The following is a 26,008-nucleotide window of genomic DNA, read 5'->3' as shown; positions in this document are numbered from 1 at the left end:
TGACATTAGGCACCAACCAGACTTTCTCTATAGTGGAGTATGAATATTAATACATGCCGTAACCAAACCCACATGCAAGTGATCCCCCACCCCGCCCCGCCCCTCCCTTTAAGCTCTGTACCAAACTGGTCGCAAAGCCAGGATGCTCAGAGACACGGACTAAATAACTGGCTCTGGCTGGGTCTGAGCTGTGCCAAGACCTTGGGCGGAGGCTGCTCTGGTGTTGGTTCTCACACTGCAGAAGCAATGACTTGGGGGCGAGGCCCGCCCAGACACCTCCCTCAGCATGACCCGGGGCTGATGTCGCAGCCAGAGCTGCTCAGACGGAACTTCTGAGTGTAGAAACCCACACACGTATCTCAGTGGAACGCAGCCCATGCCAAGAGGGGCTTTCTTGCCAACAGGAACCTATGTCGACCTCTGTTCCAGGACCCCGCAGGGATGCCGACTGGCCTCTGACAGCCGCATATATGGTAAGGACGGAAGTGCAGGTCCTGGGTTCTGTCTTGTCACTGCTGCTCAGTGGGGCCACCCTCCAGCTTACATAACCATGTGTTTTCTCTCTCTCCCTCTCTCTCTCCCTCTCTCTCTCTTACCCTCCCTCCTTCCCTCCCCCCCTCTCTCTTTGGAAGCAGCAAGGAGAGCCCGGTAGCAGGTTTGCTTGCACTGGTCCCGCTCCACAGAGGAGCCCTGCCTCCCCTCCCCACACTCCCTTCTCCCTGCAGGCTGCAGCTACTGCTCAACATCCCTTTTCATTAAGCAAGGAATGAAACTCCTGACTTCTAAACTCCTCCCGCTGTGTCTGCTTAATAGCTGCTTTCTCACAAAGGCAGGCTGGTGCTCTGGCCGGCCAGGAGAAAGGAAGCAGTGGGGCAGAACACAGCCTGCTCCTCTCCCAGGCTTTCTTCTCCAGGCGGCAGCAGGACAAAGACCAGTGGGGTCAATAATGGACAGAAATCATCCCTGGACAGGAAAAGTGAGTACATGGCCACGGACGTGCCAATGGTTAGCGGGGCACAAGAGGGGTGGAAACTCAGCTTCCGCAGATGTGTCTAGAAGTTTCGAGAAGCTCCAGTGTAGGAGAGAGACCCCATTTAGACCACTCTTTTTTTTTTTTTTTAAACAGCAATGGGCTAGACAAGAGCACAAGCTCTGCATGCAGAAGGCCCCAGTTTGATCCCTAAGCACTGCCAGTAAGTGACACACGAGCTTTGGGACAGGCAGTGCCCCAGAGTACCACCAGTTGTGCACCCAAGAGCCCTGCAAAGTGGTTTTTTATTTCCTTTTTTTTTGGGGGGGGGTCACACCTGGCTATGCACAGGGGTTACTCCTGGCTTTGCACTCAGGAATTACTACTCCTGGTGGTGCTTGGGGGACCATATGGGATGCTGGGAATTGAACCCAGGTTGGCTGGGTGCAAAGCAAACACCCTACCTGCTATACTATTGCTCCAGCCCCAACAGCTCTGCAAAATTTTAAACAAATGAATAAAAACAAACAACAGCATCAGCCAGATAAATAAATAAGTAAATAGATAGATAGATAAATAAATAAATAAATAAATAAATAGATAAATAACCAGCAAGTTTTGAAGTTGTCATGTATGAAACGCCCCTGCCTTCCTGCTAGGAAATAAAGCCAATATCGCCAGGGAGGTAAGGGGATGATGTTTAACATGAGCTTGTTCGGCTCCCTCAGCATGACAGGATGAGAATCTCAGGCTCTCTTAGCAAGGAGTATGCTCTTAGATTTTCAGACGCAAGCCCTGATCAGCAACAGTGACACATAAGAGCAGTTCATCTTGTGCCAACAGCCCATGACATTAATTCCAATTCAGTGATGGTAGACAGCCATTTTAAACAAATCTTTTCTTTTTTCAATGAAGTAAAAGAAAAAGTCAAAGGACTTATTGTTAGTGCCAACCCTAACCTAATAATAGAACAGTTAGCACACCAGGAATTCTTAAGGGGGGGTCCTAGACTGCTTCACTTAGGAAGCTTAGGAACTATCTATGAACTACTCTAAAATGCTTCCAGAATTATCTATGTGGATTTTTCCCAGGGAAACAGAGCCCAGGGAAAAGAAACCACTTTTCACAAGAACAACCTACTACTTTCTTTTATTATGCCTGGGACTACTTGGGGATCCCAGTGGGCAGGGCTGGACCACTGAGTCACACTCCCAGCCCATAAAGAGACTGTATGGAGAAAATAAAGTGAGAGGGTGAACCACAATGGAGAGGTAACAGGAAAACGACAAAGTAAGCAGAGAGATCTGAGTGCAAGTCCACAAACTCGCAGCCATACCCATAATTTCCCTATAATGATGATTCATTGGAAACCAAAAATGGAACAAAAGTGTCCCTTAACTCTGAAGGCTTGAATGTGTACATCCCAAACTAAAGTTCTATCGCACTGTGCCCACTTGACCTTTCTTAACTCTCTAGGGCCCAACCCTCAGCAAGTGTCTCCAGATAACATCAGAATCATTTAACTGAGTTCACTCCGCCCTGCTAATGCTGGACCATTCAGTGCACACCACCGACACAGGCTTCTCCGGAAAACCCCCTTTCACCATTCTTCTCTCGATAGAGCGCCCTAATCAAGACTGGCAAATGGGAATTTTAATGTGTGGTTCCTAGGACTCTGCAAGCCTGCACAGGCAGCCACATCAAGTCCCTCTAGGAATCCACTCAGGCCCATTTTCCCCCACGCCCCTCCATGCAAGCATCCTTCCGGCACCACTCTATGGAATGGAAAAGACTCACAGGTGACCTATAGCTGCCACCTCACCCCAACCACAAAGTCACTGGCTGGCCACCTCGGGGGTCCCAGATGAGGGGCAGTTTCAGTGTTTCCTTGAACCACAGTTCACCCCTATCGTTGAAACAATGTACTTACCACATACTTCTCTGGAGATTTTTAATGAATTTCTTAAATAACACCTTTATTTTAAGAATACAATACAAAGTCTATGTATTCTTTATATAGGTATACTATATATTGTATATCTATAGTGAATATATATAAATATAAATGTATATATACATAAAGTATGAGTTAACTATGTTATTGCTGCAGCTTTCATTCCAGGGTATTAGTGGTACATTATTAGGGAGTCAAAAGTTATACACAGGGCTGGAGAGGTACTACAGCAGGTAGGGCACTTGCCTTGAGTGCAGTTGCCAATCTGAGTTCAATCCCCAGAATCATATATGGGATGTCTCCTGGGTACTGCCAGAAGTGATTCCTGAGCACAGAATCAGGAGTTATCCCTGAACACTGCCAGGTGTGGTCCCAAAACAAACAAAAAAGATATATACAGATTCAGAGATAGTGCAGGATACAGTGCAGGCCTTGCATGAGCCAGACCCTAGTTCAATCACTGGTACCACATATGGTCCCCTGACTGCCAGTAAACACAGAGCCAGAAGTAAGTCCTAACACCAATAGGGATGGTCCCAGCTGCCCCCTCCTCAAAATTACATATAGAATTGAGGATGTGGTGCAATGACAAATGCCTCACCTTGCATCCTTGCATCCATGAGATGAGACCTGGGTTCAATTCCTGCCATGCATATCTCTCTCTCTCTCTCTCTCTCCCTCTCCCCCCAACCCTAAGGACACACCCCTCTCCTATGCTCCCCAGGGAACCCTCCTCTCCTCTCTCCTGTGCTTCCCAGAACCTCTCCCCCCCCTCTGCTTTGATAGCACAGGAAGTCAGTGGCCTAACCCCTGCACTGTTCAATGGACAACTGTACTTTGAAATGGTAAAAGCAGACTTAATACTCTATTCAGCATGTAATTATAAACTCCACTATATCATTTTCAAAATGGATCAGGTGTTACTCAACTTATACAGCTAGACTAGCTCTGTGCAGAGTTATGATTCTTTCCTCAACATTTGTTCACATACTCGCCTCGCTCAGTTCTGGTGTGTCCAGTAAAGTGGTTCATGCTGCAGAGATTTCAGAGTGGAAATATGGTTGAGGCCAGTGCGACAGAAGGGCAGTGCGCACACCTGCATGGGCCGGGCTCCTGGCTCGGAATATTACTACTTCACTATTGCTTCACCTGTCTCCAACAGTGTGTGGCAGGGAGGGAGAGTAGCAGAAAGCTTCAAGAATAAAAGAATCACGTGTCACCTAAAGTCAGGTAGGAGAGACAGCAAGAAGCAATGAGTAGGGGCCAACCTCTGACCTCATAAATACAAGAAAGCTGTAGAGCAAAAATGTGTGAAACTCCTACTGGACAATGGAAGATAAATGGGAGAAAGGAAAATAATTCCAACATAAAAGACAAAAAAAAAAAAAGCAGAACAAAGAATGAATAACTTGCTAAACTCCTGAAGGACTTCTCACAGGTGCTTTAGGCCACACTGAAGAATATGGTGTTTCAGCAGGAATAAAATACAGACATCAATGAAACGAAGTCACATGCCACAACTCCTCAGGCCTTCCCACTGCTTTCCTGGCAGCTGGTGGAAGCAGCAGGAAGGGCCTGACCCTGGAGGATAAGACCCAGAGGAGGTGCAGGTGCAGAGCGGTGAGGGTGCAAGGGCTACGGGGCTCCACTTTGCAAGAAAATTGGAATTACTGGCTAGAAAGGGCGAGAAGAAGAGCACGTGCTGAAAATGAGGAGACTGAGTCCTTTGGTCAAGGGGAGGTGAGCAGAGAGATGAATCTGAAGGTGTCCTGGGATGGTGAAGTGAGTAACAAGGAAGGCAGAGCTGGCAGCACAATCCAGACTAAGAGAGGAAGACACGTGCTCCTGCGTTAGGTGCCACCGAGACCTGGTGCATGGAACCCAGCGACAGAGAGCAATCAGAAGAAGCATCCTGACGGTGAGACTGACGGCAAACGCAAGCCAACCCGCAGGCCCACCAGGCTCCAGGACTAAAGCAGTAGGTGGCTATGGTCAGAATCAATCCCGGGTCACTGGATCTTGAGTGGAAATGGTTACTGAGATGTGGGTATAACCGTGGCTTTATAAACTCACCCATTCCCCAGCACCAAGGCAGTGGCACGACCATCAAAACACAGTGTGGAAACAGTAATTCCCAATTCTACTCCAAGAAGAAGGCACGGTCCCCTCATTTTCAAACTTAAACACACAGCCGCAGCCCTTTATGCCTTAATTGTGAAAATTTGTTTAGATTTCTGATTCAGGGGACTCAGGGAACCATGACATGGGCGACGACACCCAGGCCCCCTGCATGCAGAGCCTGCTCTCCAGCCCCCCACCAACACTTCAGCCGTAGGGGGAGCGTGTGCGGCCTCATTCCCCTCCCTAGAAACCTCAGCCAGACCACTCCTTCTGGTACTCTTCTACTCCACTCTCCACCACCTTGCTTTCTCTCTTTCCTACTGAAGTGACATTGATTTACAATACTGTTATTAATTTCTTACAGAATAAAGCAGCAGAGTAAATCCCTCATATGGATGTGTTCCATGACTTAATCCGTCACAGAGTGCTCCATATTTATTTGAATATAATACTTCCAGTATTATAAATAATGCCGTGAGGAATAAATCTGCAATAAACTGTTCCATTCGAACCTCACTAATTATTCCACAGGATAAATTCAAGGAAGGAGAAGTGTTGTGCTGTGGGGCAGTAAGAGCATTGCTCCCTTCCTCGGGGTGGATCAGGCAGAATATGCTTCCCCTCTTGGACTCTTCTTCAGTTTACCCTTTGCTTTAGATGCTCCCAAATACACATCCCAGATACTCATTCAAATCCCCACTATCATAATTGTATTCACAATTGTTTACTGACTCATCCAGATCCCCACTAGACCATATGCTTTTTTTTTTTTTTTAACATCCCAATAGACTTAAGGTAAGGTATGTATCACTGTAACATGAACAAATCACACGAAGTTGCGATGTGTCATCTGACTCCTGGAGTGACAAGCAACAGACCTGCTATTTGGAATATGGGTTTTCCAGAGTGAGCTACATTTCCCGTCACTGCTGGAAAAGATTGGATGTCCTGCTCTAGACAGTTGGCTTTCTGAATCTGCTGCAGAAGAGCAAGAAGAACGGGAAGTAATCCTTCTAGGCTTCTGGGCCCAAAGCTGGAGGGGAAGCCAGGGGCAGAGCAGGATAAAAGAGAAATGCGGGCTGGAGTTTGTAAGGAATTTCGATGCAGAGTCCTGCTGATGCGAGGAAGCTAGGGGGTGGATTTCCCCTTCAGAAGCAGCTATGAATTTCTGTGCACTGATGTATCGGTGATTAATTGTTCGGACTCCAGCCCTCCGGAGAGATTTCTTAGGATTAGTGCAAGAGTCAGCTCGGGCTATCTGTTATGACTCGGCTCTCACACTCACGCAGTCTCCTGACACTGCAGATGGACCAAAGCAAGCCAGCAAGGCAACACTCAAGATGACTTCACGTTAAATCTGCTAGACCTGGTGAAGGAAGGGAAGGAGCCGGAAAGGCAGAGTATGAGGAAGGGCCTTGAGACAGAGGGAGAGGGAACCAAGATCTGTCTGGTTGGCCTGGTGGGGACGAATACGGCTGTGGCCACCGGGAGGGAAGGCAGTACGATGACAGATAAATCCAATTCCATGCCTTGTTCTCTATTACTTACAAGCCTGATTAAATTCCCACTGCAATAAAGATTATTCATCTGCTATAACAGGACTACATTTTAATTCATTTGACAGTGGACAGGAACGGCTCAGGGCAATGGTACTTAAATTTGAGTGAATGTCGGCATCACCTGAAAGACGCCAGGATGGGGGAACTGTGAGGGCTCACCCCCAGGGATTTTGATGTCAGTGGGTCTGGGGCAGTCCAGCAATCACACTTCTAACTCATTTGCAAGAGACAATGGCACAGCAGCCCCAGGAGCATGCTTTGAGATGCTCAGGAAGTCAAGTTCTGAGATGATCGAAAAAAGTCAAGGGTCAAGAGTTAGTCCTCAAGTGCACGCTGAAATGGATCAAAACCACAAATATTTAGGGCCTGTGAAAAGAGTAAGTCTCTTAAGCTCACTGAGAAGGGAGAGAAAGGGCAAGTCATCTTGGACAGAAGAGCAACCATGGGCACGCCTGGAGTAGTCTCTAGCAAGTCTAGTCCAGATCCGAGACAAACAGTTGCAAGGTGAGTTGTGTAAGTGAGATGGGTGGTGGATCAAGGTTAAAACTTAGCTCCTTACACGGTGGGTCACTACTTAGGTCCTTGCAATGTGCTTGGGGTGGAGATAGGGGAGTCAGGAAAAATGTTTGCTTTGAAATAACTTTATGATTTCTTGCCAGTAAGGGCTTGGTTGCCAATACCTAGACTCTTGGGCACCAGAGGGTTGAAGCAACACTGAAACCTTCCTCAGAAGGTATGGAACCAGCATACGCTAATGACTGCAAAGACTGGACAGGGACCACTTTTAAACCCCAATTCCTGACTGGACCCTGTCCACCAGATGTCCTGGGAACTTTGACTCGGAGACAGCGCACACACCCACTGGGTCCCAGCTCCGGCAGGAACCCCTCCCAGCAGCCTTCAGGATCGGGAGCCGAGGGTGAGAGGAGGGGCGGAAAGGACAGGACGGAGAAAGTGAGCAGATCCTCTTAACACCCTGAAGGAGAAGACTATTTGGGAAGGGAGACATTATACAGCTCTCCAGAAGTGGCCATTTGTGCTGCCTTAAATGCAGATTGATTACTGCTATTTGGATGTTGAGTGCTTCATCTTTTCTGAAGAAAGGGAAAAGCTAAATTTCCCCACATTCAGCTGTATCGTCAAAGCACTTCCCCACGCCAGCTCTTTCAGTGCACTTTCCTGGTAGCATTCCCTCCTGCAAAAGCTGATCAACCAGATTCCCCAAACGGTGACCCCCCCGCCCCCTCTCCCCACACGTGCTGAATCTCATTAGCTCTCTCCTGCCTGACACCCTCACCTGCCAGACTCCGGAAGAGAGGCAGGCGACAGTCCCAGGGTGAAAGGAAGATGTCACTGGGCTGGTAAAGAGGAAGGAGTGTCTCCATTCTCTGTGCTGGAGTGCAATGCTCTGGGGTGCAATGCTCCAGCTGTGTTGCCGGGGCCCCGTGGAAATCCTCCTGGGTCTTGGGGGTACTGAGACCTACTAGGGTTTCTGAGTGAAGCAGAGAGGGAAAATTTCCCAATCAGGGCTCTGCAGTAGCAGTATTCTGGTGGGCTCTCATTTTATTCAAAGAGAAATTTCACTCGAGGTCATTAGGCTGAAAGTGAGAAATCTGGGTTTATTTAAAGCTGTGCCATTAAACTATTGAAAAGATAAGAACAGAGGCCAGACGGCCAAGATGAATTTCAGGGAGATGCTCGCTTGGGGAAAGCGAACAGAAATGAGAGATGGAATAAGATGTAAAAGGCAGTCAGGATTAAGACTGCAGAGAGAAAGAGGAGGGGCTAAGAAACCACGTAAGCAGAGGGACTATACAAATGGCAATATCCAGAACTATAAAGGTATTTAACGTCTGTCCCTTTGAGAGCACAAGCTACGGGAGACTTATGTCTATTATCTTTTGTCTTTAGCGCTACCATCCCCAAAGCCTGGGACTCAGGACACCCTCAATGGAAATGAATAAAGAGAAGTGAAGGCAAAGTCATCCCTGGCAAGATAAAGCAGCGCTGACCAACAGTTCCCAACAGAGGAATAATTTATTTTTTTGGGAGAACTAGTTAGCTCACATAATCTATAAGCGGTGGTAGAACAGATAGACATTTTACCATTTCTAAGCAAGGACAGAGCGATGGTACAGCGAGTGGGGCATCTGCCTTGCGCATGGCTGAGGCGGATTTGATCCCTGGCATCCGGGTTTGATCCACGGCTTGCCACACGACCCCGCCAAGAATGATCCCTGGGTGCGGAGCCAGGAGTAAGCCCTGAGCGGAGCTGGGTGGGCCCCAAAAAATAACATAAAAGAAAAATAAATAAAATTTCAAAGCGTACACTCAAATTCAGGATCGATGCTTCTGACTGGGCTAAGGAAAAGATGAAATGTGCCTCTCTTTGTCAAGATGTTTAATGAAATCAGAACCGTCAGGCTGATTCTGCAGGCCTCCTCCATTGACAGCCCTAAAGCCAGAGGTTCTGGTATAACAGAAATGACTGATAAGTCTTCACATTTCATCTACAATCAGTACTACAAATACCAGTCAAATAAATAGACAGGAATAATCCCATCCTAGATCTGGTTTTGTTTTTTGGGGGGGGTTCTTTTTTTGGTTGTTTTTGTCTGTCTTAGGCGTAAATCATTTTATCCACCCTTAAAATTTTGTGAAATAAACTTCTCTGGTAAATCAGAAAATACATAGCTGCTCAGGCTACCCCGAGTGGGAGGCCAAGAGTATTTCTTCCCCACTGGTATTAAAAGCACTTCAGTGGGAAGGGGCGTCCCATTTACAAGTCACTGCGACAAACGCATGGAAACTGGTAAGCACACTATAGCCCCCAATAACTGCCATTGCCAAGAGAGATTCTTACTTAAAACATTTCCCTCTTCACAATGCCTACTGTGAATGGCTGAGTAGTTTCCAAGTAGGCTGGGAGATTGGATAGGGGAGGTGGGGGTGCGTGGGAGGGAAACGGTAGTGGGAAATGTACACTGGTGGAGGGAAGGGTGTCTGAACATTGTATGACACTGAAACCCAATCATGAACAGCTTTGTAACTGTGTATCTCACAGTGATTCAATAAAAAAACAAAACAAAACAAACAAAAAAAACAAACCCAAGAGCTTTCTGACAGGCAGCTGTGATGGAAATGCCAGTGCAGATTTCCTAGAGTTTCAAGCCGAGAGAAGGCTGCGGAGGGGTGGGTGTTCTGGTCAACCTCGGGATGAAAGTAAGGACTATCTGACAGCTGTCCCATTCGGGACTGGTGCCTGCAGATGCTGGCCATTGAAGATGCATAAATCTGTGGAGCAGAAGAACTAGCTTTTCTTTAGATTTATTTCAGGTGTGTGGGGGCGGGGAACCACACCCGCATTCTCAGGGCTTACTCCTGGCTCTATGCTTAGGGATCACTCCTGGGGTGGCCTCAGGGCACCATATGGGGGTGCCAGGGATCAGGCTCGGTCAAGTCAAGTGCAAGGTGAGTGTCCTATCTGCTCTACTAATTCTCTGGTCCCCGGATTTTTTTTTTTTTTGAGGAAGGAAATGCTGCTCTGTTTGCAATCAGGAAAACGTGTCTAAGGGGACTGGGAAGAGACAGGCAAGGCAGAGCTACGCCAGACCCTCGTTATGACAGTCTCTCACCCATCACCTAAGCAGTAACAGGATGCACGGCCACAGGGAGAGCCTGCCCGTTGCTCCTCCCCTGAGGTAACCCTCACCTCATTACATCCATCCAGAATCAATCTAAATGCACTTAAATCTGCTTAGACACCAGATTATGCAACAAAAGTACTCCCTGCAGTCAATGTGGTAGGGAGGGATAGCCATTTCTCTCCCGAATCTATCCATCTTATCCTGAAATCACAAAAAATCTTAGAATAAAAAAGGCGCCTTAAAGGAATCAAGCCCCCACTTCTAAGCAAACATCACTTTCTGTGTTTTACCGCAACAAGCCGTGGATTCTAACAGCTTCTAGGAAATCTTAAAAATATTACATTTTAAAAATTGGTTTGGGAGCCTTAGGGGAAGGCACAGGTGATATCCTTAAGGTCTGGGTGGCCAAGGTAAACAAGGCGTCCAGCCAGGTTTGCAGCTGACTCCAAGCGTTTCTAGCTTGTCTCCAGTGTCCCAAACAAACTCAGCCAAAGCCCATTTGCATAGTCACCTAGGAGGCAAAAGAAATCCATGTTCTGGTTTGCTTGAAATCATGCCAGTTGTATTAGGCTAAACAGATGAAAGATTTCTGAGACACCGTGGAAAATGAGAAGAGTCCTGATAATGACCCAGTGCCTTGGAAAAGCCTCCAGGGATTACGAGCTCTCCGTAGAAGGTGTCAAAAGTCCCACCTCACACTTCGATGGTCACTGAGGTGAGCAATACAGCAGGCCAGAAGCTGACTGATAGTGGAAGTGAAAGGAACAGTAGAAACTGGGCCACTGACACTTAAAGAATTGGGGTGTCAAACACCCCAGTGAGTGTTTATGCTGCCTTGAAAAAGGCGGAGCAAGTTCTGCCTGTCACCAAGAAACGGTCACTGCAATTTTCACTGAAAATACAAAGGTCACACATTAGAGCCCAGAACCCTGGACCCAAATCAAAGGACTTCCAATGGAGCCAATGGGAGCAGTACGGCTTCGAGCCTGTGTAAAGGTGCCAACGCCTTATCTTGCCAGGACACAAGGTAAAAAGGGAGGAGGCAGCAGCTGCCACACAACTGGACCAGAAAAGACAGCTGCCTGTGGGGACTTGGAGGACTATTTACCCTTGGAACAAACAAAGATGTGGCTTCCTCCAGCCACGCCGAGTGGCAGCACAATGGCCCAAAGCGGGCCAGCCGTGAGTCAACAGAGGCATCAGAAGGGTCAGACGCCGGGACCCGTGCCACAGAGCAGCCGTGTGCGCGTGCCTGCAAGCAGCCAGCTAAGCTGACTCACCTGGTCTCCCGACCAGCATGGAGAGCATCCCTCCCCGGGCTCCCATCAGAGGATCTGAGAAAGGGCCGGCGGATCAGACCCGCTCGCCGAGGAAGCACAGGTCACGGAGCCCCGAGAAAGCTCATCAACTCCCGGGCAGGCAGCGGCGTTGACCCGAGAAGTCAGACACGTTAACAGGCTGCCCTTTCCCCAAAGCTTACAATGTTCCTCTAAAAGGATTAATGGCCAAGCAGTGCTCTGGAAAGCAAAGTCAACGGAAGAGCACTGCGTGGCTGCCGGGCGCGAGGGTGATGCGCAGAGAGAAGGAAAGAGGGATTCCGAGCACAAAGAAATCACACCCCTCAGGATGGAGGTGGGGGTGTCCCCAGAGAAGGCTGGTCTGGCGCCCCCAACCTGTCTCTCCTCCCCAGGAGTGCCAGGATGGGCAGTGGCCCGAAGTGCAGCAGATGCGAGTCATTTGGCCTTGACTAAAGCATTCGACACAGCACCTCCAGAAAGTTTACCAGGGTTGCGTGCGAGGGGGAGGGACTGATTCAAATTGGCTGGGTTCAGTTCGCAATCACTGGAGATGAAAAAGTAGCTGAAGGATGAAGAACAAAAAACAGCTAAGTGAGTGACAGGATAAGCAGTGACAGACTCGGGGTCACCACCAGTTGCCATCCGTGTTCAGGGGCCTCGGCAGGACCCAAGAAAGGAGTAAACAACTCACTAATGAGATCTGAGGATGACACAGAGCTGGGAGGCCCCCTCTCGCCCCCCCCAAATCGGCAGGGCTTAAAAATCCCAAAGGCAAGTTCAATGGGAAATAAAAACAAAAAACCCAGCTGATCTCATGGGGGTTCGGGGTGGGGGGCGGGGTGAGGAAGAGAACAGCCCAAAACTCATATAATATTCAGGAGGCGGGAGAAGGCAGAAGCGGCATGGAGAGAGAACCCTGACAAGCTGCAAACTGACAGACACACGCACGGAACGGGACCGTGGCACGGGGGAACGGAGCGCTTCCCGTGGAAAGCCAGAGAAAGGCAAACACAGTATCCGCACACCAGGTGCTCTTGAAGCCCGGTCAGCTGTGTCTGAGAAAGGGTGCGCTCTGCCCCTGGTAAGATGGGTTCATGGCTCCAGGCCCCCTTGTGAGCGAGCAGGAAGTCTTTTCGAAGGTGCGGATGGGACATCTGTAAGATGGCCCAGAAACCCTCCTGGGGTATGCCGACAAAGGCAAGTGTTCTCATGGGGCGAGTGGCCGTTTCGCCTCATGCTTTAGGAGCTCTGCTGCCTTACGCCCCTGCCCCCCAGGTCATGGGAAGTGCCAACGTTCCATCTACTCAACCGGCCAACAGTGCAGTGACCCTGAAGCCAGTTTTTCCACCGTAGTTGGGAGGCCACGGAGCAGCACAATCATCTCTCGCAGCTCTGCGTCAGCAGGCCAGCGTCTCGGCATTCCCTCAGCTCAAGGTGAGCGCTGGACTCCAGAGACTGCGGGCTTCAGTTTCGGGTCTGGCTGGCCACACCTGGCGTAGCCGGGAGTTCAGATGTCTCCTGAGGGTGCTGGCAATAGAAGCCAGGTCTCCTGGAAGCCAAGCCTGCACTCAGCCCACTGGGCTATCTCATTAGGTCCAGCCCGGGCTGTTTGCTTCTGAAAACCTACAACTTAAAAAGCCGAGCCCACCTTTCTCTACATACCCACTGGCACTGTAAGCGCAACACAGCTGCTCCAACTGATGAACGAGAACCTGGTGTGCCCCCTGCCCCCAGCAGCTCTGCAGGCAATTTCTCCTGCTTCTCTGCCTAGCTGAAGTCAACGTTCTCTGTTGGGGAGTTTATCTGTGTGGAAGACAGACCAGACCCGGTGCTATGGCGTAGCCCTGCTGCCCTGGGGTGGGCATCGACTGTTCGAGTTCCGATCAGCACAAAGCTCCGCACAAAGTCAGCCCCCCGCCCCGCCTCCCATCCCTCCTCCAGCACAGTCTCATGACTGACCAGCTCCGAGAGAAGCTCACCAGTGACCACTGCGAGAGGCTGGGCTGCGGCACTCAGCGGGTCTGCCGAGCCCACCAGGCTCAGGGAGGTTACAGGCAGGGAGAGAACGAGGACGGGAAGAGATGCCTCAATTACGGGTGTGCTCCCTGTGTATATAATTTTGCATCAGCTATTTCTGAGTCTTACACCGCCAACCAGAGTGGTATTTTCTCTAAATCCTCTGTGCTTTGGCGTCAGGTCCTAGACTGGGTCCGTGGGGAAAAGCCTTTGGAAAAGAATCCCCAAAGCCACAGTCACCTGACAGACTGCTATCTCGGCTGACATTCGGTGTGACACGTTGCAGATGCTCGATCCATCAGGATGTGACATGGTGTTAGAGGTAAATGTCACATATCAGGGCAATGTTCTGGGCCAAAGAGCAAGGAAGTGATCTCGGTGACAGAGTCTAAAGTATAGCGAACACGTGCCTGGACTCGTTCCCCCTTCTCACTATGGAGCGGGATCTGGCAATTCCCAAACTTCGGGAACCGAGTGAGTCCTAGGTCACAGAGAAATGGCTGTGGGAGGCGAGTGACTACAGCCCGCCGAATCCCACCCACTGGCTGGGCTGTCCAGTGCCCAGCGCCACCCAAGGACAGACAGCTCTGCACGGGCCTCTGGGTAAGCAATGCTGCCTCGGAGAACACACGTCCTTGGGGCAACCAGCCGCCGGCAGGAAGGACAGAAGTAAAATGTCACAGGGCCTCTGAAATGCTCTCCTGCCAGCCGTCAGAAGTGTGGAACCAAAACTCATTTCCTAATAAATGTTTTCATTTCCTCCGTACATGATGAAAGGCCTAGAGGTGATCAATGGAAGGGGCCGGCGAGCAGAGGCCCCAGAGGTAAGAACCCAAGGAAACGTCCTGCCAAGGAGCCGGGCGTCACTGCGGGCCCAGGAGCAAGGAGAGGGCGTGAGGACGACAAGCTGGTAGTGCTGCGTCTCCTCGGCTTTGTCTGACCCACGCGTCCCAGGGACAGCCACTGAACAGGCCTGTTCCGGGGGGGCCAGGACAGAGGCCTGGGTGGGCTCAGGGTTAGGGAGCAACCGGACAAACACAGACAAGCATCCGGAGTCTGCTGAACTCTGCTGAGCAGTGGGCAGGACGGGGCGGAAGGGACAGTCCCGGGGGCTGCTTTTCTGGGGATGCTCTCACCTGGCCTCAGCAGCAAGCAGCTCATCGTAGTGGGAGGACCGCTGATCGTCGTCCTGCCGGTAGCGGATCACTGTGGCCAAACCTTTGCTCACCAGAGCCTCAGCGATGTTTCTGTAACAAAAAAGACAGGTCAGTGAGCCAGCGCAGGGTTGGGGGAGAGGGCGTGGGCGTCAGTCACCGGTGATAAGAACGGGGAGTACCTGAAGACCTCGTGCATCCTAGCAGAGGAAGGGGGAGCAAGCCAAGGCTTTCAAGACCAATGAGTTGCTTAGCGGAGAAATCAAATAAAAGGTGGAATAGCCAAGTTCCCTAGCTCAGCAGTTTTCTGCTTAGTACAGTCAGATGCTATCCCAATCCATACATAAAAACAAGCAGAAAATATCTGTAAAGAGCCCACATTAGGCCGGGCTATTTACAGAATGTTATAAACAAGCCACTACCCTCAAGAAAAGTCAGCTCGAAAATATCAGGCACATGGATTAAAGAAAAAAAAAAACACAACCAAAAAACCCACATAAAAGCATGACCTAAATTTTTTCCAATTTTCCTTACTCGCTGATACTGTAACTGGAAAATGCCTCGTTCCAGGCTGGCAATGATAGAAATGTGCATTTGACATTGCACGCCCAGATCGCTTCTCACTGGAAATCGGACCCAAAGGAGGGCTGGGGAGAGGGAAAGGGCAAAGGTTAGGGGATATAAAAGTTCTTTTTGAAAGATGGCACGTGAAGGGAGAGCCAAGAAACTGTGACTGAGGACATGAGCAGCTTTAGGGCAATACTCTAAACAGCCCTTTAAGGACCAGAAACACTCAGGATCAAACCCTACTTCAAGCACCCCTCAAAGGCATTGACTCTTTCCGTCACCCAAGAAAAAAAGGTGCCCCTCTCAGCCACATGCATCTATTCTCCAGGACAGATGGCCCTGGGAATGACCAGGAGGTTCCTCCTCATCCCAGAGAAGGACTTGGTCTCTGGGAGCAAGCGGTAAGGTACTGGCCACATATGCAGAGGACCCTGGCTCCAACCTGGCATCTGTGCCACCCCACCCCTGGCAGCACCAGGAGTGCGCCTGAGCATCGCTGGGTGTGGCCCAAACATGCCCTTCCCTCAATAATCCCTCCATCCCCCAAATATGTTCTACAGCAAGTTCCAGAAGATCAAAAGGTGTCATATTACTGAGGGACTGTGGTGGTTATGTCTTTGTGTCTGTCACCCATATACTAAGAGGCCCCACTCAGACCATCTGGTGAGCAGCCCTACAAGGAAGGGGGATGGGAAACCATGGCCACTGGCCCATATGCCGGCATGGAGGGTGGTTTCCAAAGAGAGTTAACTCTTCCCACCTCGTGTTCTTTGCTGTGTCTGCTCAAGGGCCACAGGGAGCTGGACTCAGGCGTTTGTGTGCACCGTGAAGCCACTTCAAGGCTCTACTAGGGGGAACTCGGGGGAATGTGCTGTTTAAAAAAACGGGGGTGTGGGGAGGGGGAAACCGATGGGTGGCAGAGAGGGGAGGAAAGATGCTGTGGCGGCTCCTCTCCTCATCCTGTGCCCCTCTGCTGCCTGTTTATCTACTGCCAGCATGATATTAATATCTCCGAGCCGCCACGGAATTAGCACTTCTCACAATCCACTCCCACAAAGAGGCTGCTTTGCTGGCCACCCGGTCTCCTGAGTCACTGCACAGGCGTGCTGGCAAACGCTGTCATTAGCACGGAGTTGGCTTTGGCAGCCTGGAGAATGCCAGCAGCCCCCAATCAGCAGCTGTAGATGTTGATAAGTGGTGGGAATTTAACTAAGTGTGTCACCCAGAAACCCCCAACAGGGCAGGAGCAGGGCTCCCCCCAAACCAAGAGCCAGAGAAAAGCCCAGCGAGGGTGACTCGACCGGTGACAGGTTGAGATGTCTCAGCAGCGGAAATGCCAGAAGAACAAAGACTGTTTGTGGCTGCCTTTGGCATCACTGTGCACTGACATTTTACAGTCAATGCATGGGGTCTGGAGGAGAAAGTTGGAATGACAGCAGGCAAGGGAAAATTCACACAAATAAGCTTCCATATGAAAAGCTAGAGAACACTAAGCAAACCCCCACAAATGTTTAATGATCCACTCCTTTTAATGCTGCCCAAATCAATCCACAGAATTATTGAGCGCCCGCATGGCCTGAAGTACCCTGGATGCTCTCCCCAGCCCCACCGAGCTCCTTTCCTCTTAGTCTGGCCAATCTCTGAGCCAGGGAAGGCATCGGGGTCCAAAGCCCACTACCTATCCCCAGCCCTAAAGCTGCAAGTCTAAGCTCTATAGCGTCTTTCTTAACCTTAATTGCAGATTTTGCCTGGAGGAACAGTTGTGGTGCGGATTCTTAGTAAAAACACATAAAATAAGAGCAACCATCACTAGACCATTGACTATGAGCCAGACATGTGAGAATCACATCACATGCATTTTCTTCTCAGCGTGTGACCCTCCTTGGTAACGCATCACACTGTACTACAATGATTAATTCGCTGTTGGGCTTCCTTTCTAAAGGACAAGGGCTGAGGGGCCAAGGGCTGGGTTGTCCTGGTTCTGTACCCCAGTGTTGAGCAGAATATTTGACAGTGAGAATCAATACGTTTTATGAAATTCAGCTTAAGATAATTTTTGAACCGTGTCAAATTTATAACGCAACCTTTTGATTTTGCTTTAACACCTCCTTAAAAAAAAAAAGTTGAGATGCTCTTTGAAGTATCAGAAAAACATCAAATCATTTAGGAAATGCAGCATTGGAACACTATTATCCTTAGCATATATTAGTCAAGCTTGCCCAGCATAGAATTAAGGACAAAAGCTTTCTACTTGCCTTACCAGCTTTTATCTTTCTTCCTGCCATTATCTAAGACTTGAATTTAAAAAGAGAATGAAAGAGAGAGAAGGAAAATGGAATTAGCCTAGATCCATGCACTTGACTCTCAATCACTTCTTTTGGCTGTTAATGAAAGGTCAGGAGATTTTTCCCCCTGGCTAAAGACAGCTCAGAACCTAGCACTGGTGTATTGATCAGTTGCCCAGTAAGAAAAGAGAACATTAAATTATGTGCCATGACATTATGCTGCTTTAGACAAATTCATAAGTTCTGCTTTCTTGAGTGTATCAGTAATTCCACTCCAATTACACATGTCTGGCTAGAATGGATAATTCACAATCCGCATATAAAAAGAGACCCAACAGGCTTGAAGTCTAACAGGAAGTCCTGTCTCTAACAGCTAACACCAAAAAGACAGATCGTGCTGGGACATTTCATGTTCCTCCAAACTAACAGAACTTAAGGTTCTGTTTCTATTAGACATGATGGGGTTTTTCACATATGAACGCAAGCAACACAGGTCCTGTGCGCAGGCCTTCTCAAAAGATCTTCACTTGGTTGATCCCCCATTCCCACCCAGAATAGCATGTGCAAATTTGGGGAATAATCTAAACAAAAAGTTCATATTGTACCCAAAATACCCACCCCCCACCCCATTCCACCCCCACCTCCCTCCCGAAACAACGCAGAGTAAGCAACCTACCTGGCTACCATTTTCTTATTTGGTTTTGATCTCCTATAAAAATAGGGTACCAAAAGGGACACACTGCCACCGTCCACAAACCATAAACAAAAGATAAGCTGTCACAATAGAGCACTTAAGTGGGTGGTGAAAGATCTAGTTGAGAACTGGGAGCTGCAGTGATTTGCATGCCTCTTTACTTTGGAACAGCTTTCTAATCTCTCATAGGGTATAAGAGCCTCGACACTTGTTTCTCTGTGATCAGATGCAAGTTATGAGGTGATACTATTGGTGCTCCCTGGGGCACCTATGAAATGATGCCTAATTTAATGATGACCATTTTGATCCCTTGATGAGGAGCATCTACCAGACTTCTCCAATGAAAGAGAAGCATTGCAGACTTCTTTTCTTTATAATTAACAGGTGTTTTTATGGGGCAGCACTTTGATCTATGTCATTTTCATCCCTCATCAAGCCCCAGATTATTCATTTATTTCTACCAGCATAAACTCATGGAACCTCATTTTACTCAAGAAGTTATAATCCACACCTGTTGTTATTTTGATGCTGGAACTGTTCCCGCCCAACTTGGCAAAGGGAGCCAGTAGGGATCAAGCTGACTGCTGCACGCCACGCTCCACCCCTACACCCTTGTACCACTGCCCCCTCCATGCTTCCAGCACCTCCTCACTCTCTACACATATACTCCAGGCTTATCCTGGACTGTTTTTTGCACTCCAAAATTTACCATTTATCTAAGGAGCATGCTTTGGTGTCTTTCTTTCTATACATTTATTTCTGTATCCATCTATGACTATTGAAAAACCATGTGTGGCAATAATGAATATGAGCCGCTCGGATGGATGCCTGACTGCAGGAAGCATCCCTGACTGACAGTTCCAGCTGCTCTGCTCTGAAATCCATCACTGTTTCAGCCAAGGCTGTGCTTCCCACCAGCTGCTCCCAGCCAATAACAGGGCACCACAGAACTATGAAGGCTGGCTTATCGCTGAGAGATGTGGGAATCTTCTGAGAGACAACTTTGGCTGCAAGACCCATTATCAGCTTTGCAAACTCTCAGATCACCCCACAGCTGAGACGTCTTCCTTCCCTCTCCACAGGCGCTAGGCCTGCATTGCAGTGGACCTTTCCCAGGATCCTCTTCCTGCCCTTTCCACCTCTCAGCCCGCCCTCAACTCCCATCTATGTCATGTACATTTACCCCAATCTTGGCATCAGAAACTGACCAAGAGCAGAGCCCAAACCAACATACCTTAGATTCACACTGAAAGTTCCAATCCCTCATACCCAACACCCCAGGGTTCATTTTTGTTTTCTTCCTTTCCCTATTCTAACTCCCTCTCTGGCAGGGAAGAAATCTGGCTTCCATTATCCTTGATAATTCTACTTATAGAAAAAGGATGTAAGTACTTTCCCATCACATACATACACTCTCTCACTCACACACTCCGTGGCTGCCCTGATTTGGTCCTAATGGTAGAGCTCACTTAAAGAGAATACTCTACTTGATAAAACCGAATGTGTGCTAAATGCCTAAGGATTTCAAAAGAGTGGGTGTAAGAAGTAGTACAGTGCCACACACGCACACACACACACACACACAAATTCCTTCAGTCTCTGTCTGAACAGGATAACTATTGACAGCTCTGGCTCACAGATTTCCATCTAGCTATTCTGGCCCGAACATTTTCCGCTTAAAAACCATTTACATTTTTATTTTCTTTTTGGGTCACACCATACACAAGGGTTACTCCTGATTTGCACTCAGGAACGACTCCTGGCAGTGCTCAGGGACCATATGGGATGCTGGGAATCGAACATGGGTCAGCTGCATGCAAGGCAAATGCCCTACTCACTGTACTATGGCTCCAGCCCCCAAATAAAATCTACATTTTATCAGTTATTGCAGGACCCATAAAGATCACAATGGCAGAATATTTTTCCTTAAAGTAACCATAACCATGAGCACATGCATGGAATAAAGGAAGCCTATAAAGAATATCTAAACAAGAGGCTGGAGAAGTAGTATAAGAGGTCAGGAACTTCCTTTGCAATGCAATGGCTGCCAATCTGGTTCAAATTTCCTGCCTCGAGTATGGTCCTTTGAGCACCACTAGAGATCATGCCTGAGCACAGAGCTAGAAATAGATCGAGTACCACTGGGTAGTCTGACCACCCCCCCCCCCACACACACACACACAAGTCCCCAAACAAAAAAGAATTCTCAATAATATGTTTAAAGTAAAGATTAAAAAAGGCTGTCAGATCACTGAAGTCTCAATTCACTGCTAGCTGCTAGATCACATCATCTACAGTGGAGACGCCTCGCTCTAAGTGTGATCTCCTAAGCCAAAGTATAGAATGCACCCCATCCTGTCATACCAGGCACCCCCCACCTGGCCACCAACAATCTATTGTGAGAGAACTTGGACCCAGCAAGACCACAGGCAATTCTGTGATTCCAGTCTCTGTTGCCCTGACCCTTAGGGGCTCATGTCTTACACTGGAAAACAGCTTCCACCTCCCTTTATCCTTTGGCTCCAAATTCCCCGTAAGACAAGCCTTCTTGCCTGACCAGGCTAGAGCACACGATGGACTGGCGGGCTGTCCAGGGCAACGCAGCTGCAGCACAGGCAACCCCCCTCCTTCTGCCCCTTCTCGCCCGGGAAGCCTGCAGGGTGACCAGGATGGGGCAGAGAAGAGGAGGTAGAGGGCAAGACTAGAAAGATAGCTTTGAAATACTAGGCCCACCTCTACTCTTTAACATGCCAAAAGTATTTCCCTGCTGAAACGCAGGAGAAGCAGCGAAAATAATTAGGATGAACAGCCACCTCGTGCAAAAGGCCAGGCTCCCACCCCATCTTCTAAATGAGCTCACATTAAGATCGCTCACACCCACGCTCCTCAGAATTCCCAGCTCGAGACTGAGGGAGTGTTTTGCTGGGGACTGAACTCAGGTGCTCTACATGCACAACACGTGCTCCACCAGTTCCCAGGCCCCTAGACTTGGTTCTGCACAAGTGAAATTCTGGATGAGCGAGATCTAGAGCAGAGACTAAATCTTTATTAAGTTGCTTTTCACCCAGGTCTCCGGGCAGGAAAGTGGCTTTCAGAGCAATAGTTCCTTTCAATGCCATCTTTGAGAGGTGGCACCTCTTGCACCCAGGATCTTTTATCCTCCCACCCCCATCACCAAGGATGGACTGGCCATGAATCTGGTTGGGGGGGGGGGAATTCCCCCCATTTGATTCCTTGCAATATAAGAATGAGCCATTTTCCACCTAGCCCAGCAACCTATGTGGCTGGGAGATTCTGTGTTAGATGCATCAATAATTGGAAACATCCTTTATAGATTGACCAAATCGCTCTCCCACTGCCTTGCCTATGTTTTTACTTCCCCCTTCAACTGATGTAATTCTAAAAATAGCAGAAATTGATTTTTTGATCTTTTTACTCTTAATGGCTCTTTTTTCCACTTAACAAGTACTGTGGCAGGGAGAGCCACCCGAAGGGCAGACAGTGGCTGGAGACCTACCCAGAATCTGCGACACAGATCAAACACAAAGAGGAGATTCAAGTACCTCCATGTCTCGAGCCTGGCTTTAGGAACTGGGGTGAAGAGAGGGAGGAAATCAAGAGTGATCAAGGTCTGTATTAAGATACCTAGAGTCTCGGGACAGAAGGTCCAAAATCCCAATAAAGAGAGACAAGGGCAATTACTTCTGATGAGCCACCAACCTGCTGAGGTTATGTGGACCATGACAGATCCTCAGAATGGGAAGGAAAGGAGGACTGGGACTGATCTGCATAGCCCAGAAGAAGTCAGGCAGAAAGAGCCCTCCCTGGTCAGTTCTGATTCACAGTTGATGAGCACTAAGAGTATGGCCAGGTTCTAAGCACAACTCTTCTATGGATGAGAGTGTTTTCTAGAAGATGAGATAAGAGAATCAGGAACTCTGGGGAACCATGCCTCTGCATTCTAAGGAGCCTTCCTTAAGAAGACTCCAACAAGTCCTTAGTCCATTTTTAATGACACCAAGGACACATGATTTCAATGAGTCCAGAGGGCACTGGTACACAGACTGTCAGAAATACAGGGAAAAAAAGGAAGAAAAAAGGAAAGCGACAGGAAAGGAGGGAAGAACAGAAAGAGAGGAGAAAGTAAATAGGGGAGAAAACTCCATGAAAAGTGACTGGTTAGGAGGAAGATAAAGCTTTGAGTTCCAAGTTTACATTCACGCTAGATTCTGTATTTCGTATTCAAGCCCTTTAGCCTCATACCATGTCCCAAGGGCACAACAGCATCTCCAGATTAGAAAAAAAGTAAGAAAATCAATGCCAGGGCTGGAGTGATATTACAGTGGGTAGGGTGTTTGCCTTGCACGCAACCGACCCGGGTCTGATCCCCAGCACCCCGTATGGCCCCCTGAGCACCTCCAGGAGTAACTACTGAGTGCAAAGCCAGGACTGACCCCTGAACATTGCCAGGTGTGACCCAAAAAGCAAAAAAAGCAAAATAAAAACAAGGAAAGAAAGAAAAGAAAACCAAGGACTAGCAGGTGATGAAGGGATGTCACTTCATACTCCATCTGTCAAGAATAGCTTACTAATCATTCTCTCCTCCAAAGTGCCACAGAGCTGGTCACACTCTACTCCAGAGTACCAGGGAGCTGTATCACACCTTTCTCTCCCACCATGCCCCTTGTAAGGGCAGACTCACCCTGGTCTCAGAAGGAACAGCATGAGGAAACAGAATCGAAATATTCATGAAGACAGGTGAATTAAACACTTAACTCCTTTTATAAACTCTGGAGAGTGGCGAGAAGTGGCGTGAAAATATGGGTCAAAGCGATTTAGAAAAGGAGGGGGGCAGAAGCATAGCATCAAATGGTTCTATCAAATACTTCTGCTTACTAAATAGACAATTTTATTCTGCCCCCAGGATTTCTGCAGCACTGTAATCTTATTGCCACCTCTTACATGATAGCTTCATTTATTCAGCAATATCACGGTGCTAGCTTTATAAGATGGGGAAAGCTGTGATGGGATCCTCCACTCCCCTGCCAGCTCCTCTCTGAATAGCACAGCACGCCCCAGTCAGCAAACCCTGGGGAGAAGTTAGGAGCAGAAGGCAGTGTGGCTCAAGAGTGGGGGTCAGAGAGCACACAGGTAGCACCAGAACAACGCCCATGTGCTCTTTGCTTCCCTGGTCTTCAAAAGTCAAGAGGAAGACAGTAGGGCCGAAAAGGCACTTGCCTTGCATGTACTCGGCCTAGGTTCACTCCCCAATACAACACAGGGTTCCCTGAGCCCTCCGGGACTAATCCTGAAGCATACAGTCAAAGGTAAGCCCTGAGGACAGCTGGATGTGCCCCACAAAACCAACCAGTCCTTTGTTTCCCAGAGGGAAACTTGCATGAATTAATCCTGATCTTTGGTCTTGCTGACAGAACCTGGGCCACGGATGCAGTGACACCCCCTCCAACAGACAAGCATCTCCCAGAGGAGATGCAGCCTTCAAAAGCAATTAGGTAAATCAATTAAATCCTGGATCTAGCTTGAAAAAAAGTAAACTACCAATAGGCACTTCCAATCCAGCCAAACGGGTCCACTCCAGGCTAAATATGCCAGGCATTTACATCTCCAACTATTTGCAGGACATGTGAATTTGCATGATTCATCACCATGTAAAACTCAGCATTTCAAAAATAACACTCCCTTCCCTAGATGAAGCTTTTCTGAAGCCAACCTAGTCAGCTGATTCTGTAAACATCTCCAACTGCGGGCCCATCAGCCTCTCAACTACGAGGTCTGGTGTCTCACTCTTATTCCCACTTAAAATTAGGTCAAAATCTTGAACTCAAATCTCCAATACTGTCTCCCTGAATGTTTCCTGCTCTGCTCTTGTTACTCCAGTTGTACCCCCACTATCTCTCGCCTGGAATCCTTACTACAGCCTCCCCTACCTGGTCTCCTGACGATACTGACAATCCCAAACACTGTTTCCTCGATTCAGCACAGACACAGAAGCCTTGTTAGCAATCTTCCAAAAAGATAACATTCAACGATCATACATGAAACAATAACAATGAGCGGAGGAAGGAGAGAAAGAGTAGGGAGGGGGACAACAGCGCTGAGAAAGAGGGTAAGGAGAAGGAGGAGAGGGTTAGGATTAGGAGAAGAAAAAAGTGAAGCTTGGGGGAAGAGGAAGAAGACTGTAACATTTATGGAGCGCAATTCTAAATGTTCTTAATTAGGAGTCCTTTCTGGTGTCCCTACATCCAGAGGAGGTCAGACCCCCGTTTTCCAGATGAGAAGTGTGAGGCCGAGAGAGGTTCCAAAGCTGGCAGGTGACGAGCTCTAGATGAGAGCTCCACCAGAGACTTGGCATGTGAGCGCTGATTTGAAATGGACCTTGCTAATCATCTTAGCCAAAGCCTAAGCTTTATATAGCTCATGACAGATTAATCCCGAGATTTCCCACCCCCCTCTCAAAAGGTAATTTCAAATTAATCCACATCTACTGGGTGCCCACCAAGAGACAGGCATCTGAACACCCCCGATCCTTCGAGCCATACAGAGGTGGTCTGCTCCCCCTGCGTCCCACTCCCCCGGGTATAAGCAGGGATGGATTTCCCGCGAGTAATCCTGTTAGAAAGTGGCAGAAGCCAAGATCAGAAGCCAGATTTTTGTTTTTAATTCTAAATCCAATTTTCTTTTGACTAAACTGTGCCACAAATTACAGGGTACGACAGATCCTTCACATACATCTCTAACCCTATTCCCTGAGCCCCCTCAGCCTGTGGCCACAGTCCCACCAGTCATAAAGGCACTTTCCCGCGGCCGTGAGGCTCTTCTCTGCGCTGCTGTGTGTTATTATCTACGAGCCTGTGCACACCTTTTCTTCCCAACTGCAGCGTATTCCCTACTGGTCCGAAAAGAGCCAAACACTTAGTAGGCACTCAATAAATATTTATTGGCTTACTGAATGATTTCCCTCGGAGTACCCTGGGGGCTCTGTGGGCTGGTAGATGAAAACAAAGTAATAACTGAGTCATAGAATTTTTGAGCAAAGAGCCCATAGAGATAAACTAATCCAAAAAACCTCAATACACAGACAAAGAAAGGCCCAGGGACAATTGCTGAAAATGTTTCAAGGAGTTCTCTAAAGAAACATCGAGAGTGACACCACGACAAAGGGCACCTGAGCACCTTCCGACTCGGTTGACTTCCCGCTACTATAAGGCTGTCCTTTTACAATTCCATAAAGTAGGAAGGAATATACTGTGCGCATGAACTGTCTTAAGATTCATGAAACATGGCACAAGTACCATTAGAAATCGTCTACCCCTATTCATAGGACAAATTATGGTCGTGTGAGGAGCAAGGGTGGAGTTGTGGTGGAAGCACCTTCAAATTCCCCTCCTACAGGAGTGAGGGGTGAATCAAGCTCACAGACTGGCAAAGGGGTGCTGTGCCCACACCAGCAGAGCTCACTCCTGGTCTGATGCCCAAAGGAGACTGCGGTCACTGTGCTCTTCTCTGCCTACAGCGGCCCTTAGCAATGATATATGGTCAGTGGCCAACCTCTTTCGCCCCAGCCCACACCCTCTGCTGATGCCTCCCACTCTGTAAGCTGTCCGCCCTTCTCACCCGTCCACGTGTGTGGTCCTCCAGGAGAGGGATGGAGAGAGCGGGAGGCAATCAGATATCCTTTACAGGTGTGAGCAGAAAGACTGGCCCAATTAAAGCCAAGTCTGC

The 26,008-nt window shown here is 48.6% G+C and overlaps 1 protein-coding gene across 1 annotated transcript in view; it reads right to left on the bottom strand.

Annotated features, from left to right (window-relative positions):
• Window positions 1–26,008, bottom strand: part of SND1 (staphylococcal nuclease and tudor domain containing 1) — a 424,531-nt gene that overhangs the window by 164,280 nt on the left and 234,243 nt on the right. Inside the window, exon 13 of the mRNA XM_004608287.3 lies at window positions 14,702–14,812. Within this exon, the coding sequence (XP_004608344.1) occupies window positions 14,702–14,812 (111 nt within the window). The remainder of the gene's footprint in view (window positions 1–14,701; window positions 14,813–26,008) is intronic.

This window comes from Sorex araneus, chromosome 1 (assembly GCF_027595985.1).
Source record: "Sorex araneus isolate mSorAra2 chromosome 1, mSorAra2.pri, whole genome shotgun sequence".
Taxonomy (NCBI): Eukaryota; Metazoa; Chordata; class Mammalia; order Eulipotyphla; family Soricidae; genus Sorex; species Sorex araneus.
The sequence above is the reverse complement of the archived record's forward strand: the minus strand, read 5'-3'. Positions and strand labels throughout refer to the sequence as shown.